This window comes from Papaver somniferum, unplaced genomic scaffold (assembly GCF_003573695.1).
Source record: "Papaver somniferum cultivar HN1 unplaced genomic scaffold, ASM357369v1 unplaced-scaffold_115, whole genome shotgun sequence".
NCBI lineage: Eukaryota > Viridiplantae > Streptophyta > Magnoliopsida > Ranunculales > Papaveraceae > Papaver > Papaver somniferum.
In genome coordinates, this window is record NW_020620492.1 from 4,523,548 (window position 1) to 4,533,178 (window position 9,631).

At 36.9% G+C, this 9,631-nt stretch overlaps 1 protein-coding gene across 1 annotated transcript; it reads left to right on the forward strand.

The window, feature by feature from the left end:
* Positions 1-8,036: 8,036 nt before the first annotated feature.
* LOC113329142 lies at positions 8,037-9,239 on the forward strand. The gene is made up of 2 exons (XM_026576100.1): positions 8,037-8,125; positions 8,360-9,239. Exons 1-2 carry the CDS (start codon positions 8,062-8,064, stop codon positions 9,022-9,024), a joined length of 729 nt encoding a protein of 242 aa, XP_026431885.1. The 5' UTR covers positions 8,037-8,061; the 3' UTR covers positions 9,025-9,239.
* Positions 9,240-9,631: the final 392 nt, after the last annotated feature.

Genomic DNA, 9,631 nt, shown 5'->3' on the forward strand with positions numbered 1-9,631 from the left:
GATCAAGAACAATCTCTTTGTTCACTAGAAGTTCAGTACGAAGCATCATTTAAGGAATTCAATACCTAGAATAAAAAAATCATATAAAGTAAAATAAAATTGACTGTGAAGATGAACCAACTTCAAGAACAGTATGATCAATTGATGCATTCTCATGATGTCCTTAAGAAAATGAATAATTTCCTCTTTGCTGATGAAAAGAATATTCGATCACGTCTCAATGGTTTAGTTGGTGATGATTTTGATAAAGCTATGGAAAGTATGAAGAATAACATTCTCGCTTTTCTAAAATCTGCGAATATAGTCAGCTAGAGTTGACTGCCTTATTTTTCTTGTCCTCTTTTTTTATTTCTTTTGACTTTATTATGCGATTTTTTTTTCCAAATTATGATCTTATATTACTTTTTGTAGTCTCCGAAAAATCGAATCAATCCACTATTTCCCAGTTGAGGGCTGACTTAGCTAAAGTTCGCAAAGATCGTGCGAACCTGGAGATATCTTATACAAATCTTGAGGTTTCTCTCACTGCTTCTCGGGACCGGGCGCGAAGAATATTTGCGTATCTTCAAATTTTCATGGAAATTAATGCAATAAATATTGAGAAAGAAGTTATTCGCAAAGCTCATGTTAAGGCTCAGACTCTAGTTAACCAGATCCTTCTAAGAAACTTTCTCTCTCCAGTAATTGTCTCTCCACTTAATGTAAGCGAAGACGAGGAGTATCCTGAGGCATATAGTGACTATGAGTTTGTAAGCGATGATGAAAAAGATCATGAAGATGATATTGATGAAGAGGAGTAACTTGAGAAGAACAAATCTGGCAATGTGGACTCTGTTGATAGGGCTGGTGCTGAAGTTAAAGACCCGAATCCAAGCCACAAGATTGATGCTGAAAAGTCTTTAATTGAACAAGATGTACCTTCTGACAATGTTTAGCCTTCGTACTTTTTTACTATCCGTATTACCCTCTTATATTTTGACACACTTTGAACTTGTTTCTTGATCAAGAAGGATAATATCTTTTTATTTTAATTCCCATACTTGCCTCTTATTATATTTCTTGTAAGAAACAAGTGTGCGAATTTAATTTTCATGTTATCGTTCTCTAACTCCCTACGAAACAACATTAATTTATATATAACTTTTCTCTTGAGGTATTATTATGCCTTCCTAAGTAAAGGTCTTATTTTTCTTGAATGTATCTTTTATTTCTGTGCGACGAGATCGCAGGCGGTCATTACACCTAAATATAAAGACCCATTGATCTCGTCTTATCATATTATTGTATTATTACCTCTGCTGGTTTCTTATGTGCGTGAATATGACAAGCCTTAATACTCTCATGAGTAAAAATCCTCATGAAATTTACGTCTTTTGACACAATTCAGCTCCCTAATGGAGGGTTCCGTCCTTATATTCCCCCTGGTTTCCCCTTCAAGGAAGCTTACCTCTACCGGGTTAAGGTTGGCTCCTCCCATCCGGTAATACAACAACCAGTTGATTTCGCAGTCTCTTATCCCTTCACCGATAAGGTTTATGGTTACGAGACTACATCCTAAGTGGGGTGTATCTTCGGACCGAGTGCATCATAGTACTTGTCAAGAGTGGCAAGGTACGGCCCGGGCACTCTTGACTCAACCGTGTACCTCGGCGCCCTGATCGAGTTTCTACACTCCTTAGGAAAGATCTTATTACCCAATCTTTCAATTTAGGTGTCTTTCCTGGATGGGCATTTTCGTTTTTCTCACCCCAAATCTCCATAACTCAAGTTCCAGGGTCGATGTAGCTTTCCCTTGAGTCATGCTTACCAGGTTTTCCCCGATTATGACATGCGATAGGTCTTACTTTTTTCCTCTTGCATTTATGCGAACTAGGTTTCACGCCGCATTCGTATGCCTAGCCTCCCTAATTAGAGCTTTTATTTCTATCGCCTTCTATTAAGGTCTTACTTCAAGGTCTTACATTTGCCTTTTTCTTATGAAAGAATTTCTTGAAACTGAGCGAAATCTTCAAACTTGTTCATTGAATTGAATTTTACATCCATGGTCAAAATTTGAACTCGCATGCGTAACTTCGCATCATTTTCACCTGTGCGATTCATATCGCAAGTATTCATGGATAATACTTCTTCAAATATAACCTATTACAAGAACGATCTAATTTGCGTCCTACATATCTTCCTTCAGGATCCTTCAACTCATAATCTCCATTACCAAATATGTATGGTTCGTACCACTTCTTTTCTAGTTTCCCATCTCCTTCTTTCTGATAAACTGGTATTTCTCGCAGCACCAATTCTCCTGGTTGAAAATCTCTTATCTTAACCCGTTAATTTGTTGTATTCTCGAGCTAATCTTCTTTGGTAATTTTCCATATGTCGCAGAGCGACCTCCCTAGCTTCTTCCAGATCATCAAGCTTTGTTAAAATTAAATACGCACTTAGATTCTTCTCCCAAGATTCTTTCTTTGTTGTGTTGGTAACACTGCTTCTACCCCATATGTCAAACAGAAAGGTGACATTCCTATTGCTTCTCTCATTGTTGTTCTATATGCCCATGCTACATTATGTACTTGTTCGCACCATTCTTTATTGTATCCTTCCAACTTCTTCTTCAACATGTCTGCGATTTTTTTATTAGTTGCTTCTACCTATCCATTACTCTGTGGATATAGAGGGGTAGACTTTCCACTTTGAATTTTGAACGCATTGAGTAACATCTATATATTCTCGCCTTCAAATTGTTTTCCATTATTAGATACTAACTGTGCAGGGATGATAAATCTACATATGATATTCTCAAAAATAAATGTAAATATGTCTTTATCACGAATATGTTGAACTGCTTTTACTTCTGCCCATTTTGTGAAATAGTCTGTTGCGACGATTAAATATCATCTTTGTCCTGTACCTGGTATAAATGGACCAACAATATCAATACCTCATTTTCCAAATGGCCATGCATTCGCTGGTGTATTTAGCATTGCTCCGGGCGCGTGTATTTTCTTCCCATGACGTTGACACTCTTCGCATCGCCTAGATACTTGTTTTGCATCTTTATCCATATATAGCCAATAACATCCTTGTATCTTTGCTCTGTATGCGAGTGACATTCCTCCGCTATATTTTCCAGCATCCTCATAATGTAATGCCTTTCAAATTTCCATTCATTATTTTCGCATAAGACATCTAAGTGAAGGTCCAAAAAATGATCTTCTATACATAATACCATCCCTTAATTCATAATTCTTCGCACGACTTTTTAACTTGTGTGCTTCTAACCTTTTTCTTGGTACCTCTCCCTTTTCCAGATATAAATGAAGCTCAGTTCTCCAATCTTTGTCTTCGTTCATTTTTTCTTCATCCTTGTCTTCTACTATCATCGCATCTACTTATGTTTCTTCCTCCTTATTTATATATGGTAACAAGAGTGTTTGTATCTTTATGTCTCGCGCAACAGGATCCACTAACATGGAAGGTATGAAAGCCAATGCATCTGCGAATCTATTGTCCTTTCTGCCTATGTGTCTCCAACTTATTTTTTGAATTCGCTCTGCTAACTCCATGACCAACTGTTTGTATTTCTACAAAGATGGTTCATTTGTACTATATTTACCTTCTATCTGACGAATTACCAACTGTGAGTCACTAGTCACTCGCGCATCTTTTATCTCCATTTCGATAGATAACTTTAATGCATGTACAACTGCCTCATACTCAGTTTCATTATTTGTGGACGCGAACTCCAACCTAAATAAGTAAGCCATTCGCGCTCCAGTTGGTGAAATGAAGATAACACCAATTCCATTTCCTTCTCCATTAGATGATCCATCTACTAGTATCTCCCATCTATTTGAATTATGGTATGTCAATAAATCTTTAAGATTCCCATGTTCTTCATCTACATCCATCATATCTTCTACATATTCATCTTCTTCCAATGGAAATTCTTCTAGGAACTCTGCAATAACCTGTGACTTAGGTGAAGATAAAACCTCATAACTAATCTCGGAATTCCCCACTTGAGCATTCCATCTTTCAAATCTCCCTGATCTTTTTCAATTAGAACCTTTGTGAACACCTTAATCTGATGAGCCTGGAAGTATATGCGAAGTTTGAAGGATGCATAAACCAGCGCGAGAATTAGTTTTTCAATCTTGGAATAGTTTTTCTCTGTAGAATTGAACGTTTTACTTATATAATATATAGGATTTTCTACTCGTTGATCCGAACGTAACAAAACGACACTTAACGCATACGGTGTTGATGCCAAATATAGCAACAAATCCTCTCCTGGCTTTGCTTTCTGCATAATGGATAGATTCATCAAGTAATTTTTTATATATTGCAGAGCTTGTCGCATTCCTCTGTCCATTCAAATTTTGTTCCTTTCTTTAATATACTGAAAAAAGTGTTTGCAATTATCAGAAGAACGTGAAATAAATATCCCCGGCGAAGCTATCAAACCATTTAATTTCTGAACATCTTTTATTGTCGCATGAGGTGGCATATCTCGCATTGCTTTTACCTTTTCAGGATCAACTTCAATTCCTTCCTTTTGATACTATGTATCCCAAAAAAATTCCCGACGACACTCTGAAAACACATTTTTCTAGGTTTACCTTTATATTGAACTTTCGCATTTGTTCGAATATTTCCTTCAAGTTATCTACATGATCTTATGCTTCTTTACGCTTTATTAGAATATCATCCACATAGACTTCCAATGTTGTATGTATCCACTTCGCAAACACTTTCTCTACCATTCTATGATACGCTGCACCCGCATTTTTCAATCCAAATGGCATTTTCGTATAACAGTATAATCCTCTTGGTGCGAAAAAGGCAGTATGTTCTTGGTCTTCTTCGGCAAAAGGAATTTTATTATAACAATAAAAAGATATTATCCTTGTCAGTTATAGATTCTTCACTGTCTACTCCTTCCTCTTCCTCGTATCGTCATGATTCTCGCTTTCTCTATAGATTCTTCACTTTTCATCTTTATCTTCTCCAAAATTTCCAGATCTAAGTTTTCAAGAGTCTACCAACAGGATTTATCACCACAAGCTGTTTCTAGAGCCAAAATGTAGTTGCAAGAAATCCTACAACCACATCCATACAAGAAACTAAACAATATACTAAGAAATCATGATCATATTCATTCATTTACCCATTTAGATCTTAAGAAGGATACAAGATAAAGACTAGACTGGCTCTGCAAATAAACTTTCTCTCTCTTAATTTCTTGTCTAACACACTCAAAGAGATCTCTCCCATTACATGATAGCCCTTCCCTTTATATGGGATTTTACATAGTGGATGACAGCTAATAGATCCCCTATTTTCTGAATCATTGTGCGTTACAATCGCTCAATACATTCACTCAACTTCGCACACTTTATACTTCGCACAGATCATCACACTTTACTCGTGACTATGCTGACATCATCAAGCACGTCATCTCAATTTCGCTATGTGCGATGATCTGCGCTTGTATTAGATGATCTTTGTTTCGCATACATAATGAATGTGCGATATTTCACTCCTATATTATTTGTTAACCATCATCGATGGACCATGTTTCTTGTCAACAGAGAAAAAAAGGAAATTGAAAACAGTGGACTGATCGAGCTATTCCCTTTTGTCCAGGTAAGAGGATTTGGTTTTGCGGGTTATACGTCTGGTATTGTTGCCTACTTAGATGTTCATACTCACCATATTTCCCTCCGGGCCCTCTAGACGTCTTTATCTCAAGTTCCTTGCCTTCGCAGTTCTTACGCAAAGCTCTGCTGTCGTGAAGCTTTTTTTGGTATTCTATTAATTACTTCTTTTCCATACTGCTGCATGCACGGGACAGATCCAAGCTGGCTATATATCCCAATATGCGTTCAAGGAGTACAAGGAAGCTCTGGACCAATGATTGGGGATAATATTTATGCAAAACCATTGCGTTTTCAAGTCAAAACTACATGCTCCATCTTAAGCTGTACTACACCTCGATCAAGATGGATAATATGCATTTCTTATGCTCGTCTACGCAGTGTTGTGTTATGAAAAGAAATCATGTAATTTAGCTATCATGTCGTGTTACGGTCTATAGTGTCACTGACTTGTACGTCTTACTATATATATCATCAACTTGGTTTCGTCTGTGTAATGCATAAATTTTGAACCTAATAAGCATATTGCTGGTCATTCTGATTAATCTATTCCATGTGATCCCCGCAATAATAGTTCAATAGCGGGATGGCGTGTGAGTGATTGAATCCTCCAAATGTACATAATCAAAGCGATTTTGCTCCGAAGCATTACTGCTAAAGGGATGATTGTGCTGAGCAGTCCTCATGAAAAACGCCTTCGCTGACATCTGTCCTAGACAACCTTAGTTGAGAGGTACGTGCAAACTGTCTGGTCTCGTAAGGAGTGATCCATCAGCACCATCTCTTGTTCTACGTTGCAATAATCTTACTGATCAGAAGATCACCACATTAATTGCCATATTCATCAATGTTCTTAATTAGACACATAATTTGGGGGGAAATGGGTTATCATGCTCTTAATTCTGCAAAGAAGGAGCCAAAGGCGCAATACAGCCAGTTAATGCGAACCTAGCAGCAGTGGGTATAGTAGGGCATTCGAAATCACAAACCATTAATGAAGCTGGCTGGCTCCCAAGAGCCTGTGTAACAAGTTCTCGCATCATTTTACCTCTCAAACTCAAATTTCATAAATTCCATCACTGTACATTATTTCAAAAAAAATGATAAGCAAAAAAACAAAACAAAGAAAACGAATAGGTGTTGATGACAATTACTAAGTTGGTGTAGGATTTTGAGGAATAGGAAGTGTTCTTGTAATCTTATTGGGGCCAACAATTACTTTCACCGAGCATCTGAGATACAAATAACTATCATATATTCATAATCTTTCAAAGAAATTTTCATAGCTGCTAATAGGGATACAAATTTACTTAGAGATGTACCACTCGAAAGTAAAAAATGTTTTGTCTTAAGTGGAATTCGATACACTCACAAGTAAATTGTTACTCCCTGTTAGCAATCTTGGAAATTTTCTGGGCAAACGCACTAGCCTCACCACTTTTGCAAAAGATATTAGTATCTACAACAAAATTAAACTTTACTTAGATATTTTTTGATCAATAATACCTCCGATCTAATCAGTCATGACAGAAAACCACCCCACAGAAATCCAGCTGCAATCAGCTGTCACCACATTGATCATATCTTCCAAAAAAGATAATGTCTTCCTCATCCGGTTCTGCATCATTTCTTAAATCATAAATCGAAAACGCGGGATGATTAAAAAATGTCCCTAAATGGATATGCTTATATCTGATATAAGTTCTTCTCCATTTTCCTCCTGTCTTCCTATGCATCGTGCACCCGCACTTTTTTTTTTGAAGCATAGTGCACCTACACTAAACCATTGACATTTCTTTTTCTCAGATTCGAGAAATCGTGAAATTTTTTGATTGGCTAGAAGCGTTGAAATTGAGCTTAAATTATGTTTATGATTTATCTAGTTAGGATGACTCATAGACAGCAGACGAAATTAATCATGAATGCCGACACAGTAATCGAGAAAATGGAAATCATGTGTAAAGGCTAAAGCACAACTAAAATAGTGTCCCATGTCAATTCAAAATATTTAGAGTGTTAGCATAGGTAATATTTGGTTTTTAAGCACCTAGCAGGTCCGTTAGTGACAGTCACCGTGTTTAGTGCGCAACATTCCCCTACTTTATCACCCATGTAGAGTAAAAAGACACATGTATACATCCTTATCGATGAAAGACTTGTCATGACTCTTGACACAGAAATATATGGTTGAAGACATTTTACATTACCATGTTCCTCCCACAAATATTGGGAATTTCGGAATCCTAATTCAAATCTCAATCACAGTATTCTAACTAAAAAATAGAAAAATGATTAATTTAACTCAAGTTGCTATTTTCGCTATAAATGCAGATGTTTCCGATTACATGAAGAACACAACAATAAGTTAGCAGTAAGAAGTACTGATATTTTGTTCATCAAAGTAATGGAGTTCTCATCATCTGTGGGGTCTCTTGTCGCCTTGACGATCGCTTTATCGATGATTTTACGTAAGCAGTACACTTATCTTTCATCTCAAGATTCGACCTAATTATACTTCTTTCGGCCATTTAGTCTCTACGCTTATATATATTCTACGAAAAAACTCTGATCTTTAAAATTGTTCTACTTTTTTGCTACAAACTTATGTGTTTAATTATGAGTATTAGATTTTGTTAAATTTGCTATTATAGTGAATAATTAATTCTTTGTATTTGATGTCGTACGCACATATATGTACCCAGAGATGCAAACAGTGGCAGCTATATCCTGTGACGCTGGTGAAACTAATATTACAATTCCATCGGATATTACTCATTGTCGAAGGGACATTCAAATCGCATGTCAGTTACAGGGCAGAGTAGTGTCGAAGGTAGAGTTAAACGCCTTTCCTCCTAAAAACCTTATACGGGATAGGATATGCTCGGGATGTTGCCAATTACCCCTCCCATGTCCAACGAAACCTCCAGTCAACTGGCAGACATGTCCAGACACGGATATTAATAAATCATTTGAACTAGTTGCCAGCAAGAACGATTGCCATCGTTGTCAAGATGGCTGCAAAACTAGATGTGATAATATAGGAGCTAGAGTGGTCGATCAGATTTGCGGGTATAGACAAACACCAGCTGCGTTTCTTGGATTAATCTGCACATGTTGTTGTCGGGCAAAAACACCGGCAATTACTCCACTCCCTCCCCCTCCAACGCCAGCTTCGGTTAATATTTGTAGACCCGCAGAAATTTATGTTGCATTTCTGCTATCCGGCTCTCGTGTCTGCAGTGATTGTTCAGCTGAGTGTGAACAGAAATGTTCTGGTATGGGTCCAGTAGCGCTGCAACAGTGTACGGAAGGATCTTCTTCAAGAGAGTGCAAGTGTTGTTGTGAAGACGCCGCCACCACTAACTAGCTAGTTAGCTTTGGTGTGATAAGTTAATCTTGTGAAACCAATTGCTAGTGGTTATAATTAATTGCTGTATCCAAGTAATTAATTATACTACATGTTCTTTTTTTTCCAGTTATTTCAATTAGCTGCGGCTGTGAGAATATTGATGAAGTAGAGTGTTATAAGTTCGGTATGAACTTAATTATACATACATGTTTCATGAATATGATCATTGGACCATAAAATAATATAGCAGCATCTTGTATTTTTGGTTTTTTATTTGTAATTTGTAATGTTGTTAATGGTATTTGTATTTTTACTTATCATCGGTTACCTTCGATCAACTTCGGACGTACTTAGCTACTCATAATTTCCTTCCAGACATCTTTAGCTCATGAGGTTCCTTCCCTTTCCGGTTCTTAGGTGTTGTCCTATCAACTTAGTTTCCAGTTTGTACTGTTAAAATTTTGAATCTAAGAATTATAAGTCTTTCTGCATAAACTATTTCATGTCTTTCACAAAACTAATTTGATAGGATGGCATGGGAGTGATTGAATTGCTCCAGCAAATTTACATATCGAAGAAACTAGCGATTTTGCTTTGAAGCATCGTTGCTAATGGCTGGTTCTGC

Coding starts and splice junctions, on each gene's coding strand:
- LOC113329142 (XM_026576100.1), top strand. CDS start 8,062: ATGGAGTTCTCATCATCTGTGGGGTCTCTTGTCGCCTTGACGATCGCT. Junction 8,126..8,359: donor CGCTTTATCGATGATTTTAC/GTAAGCAGTACA, acceptor ATATGTACCCAG/AGATGCAAACAGTGGCAGCT.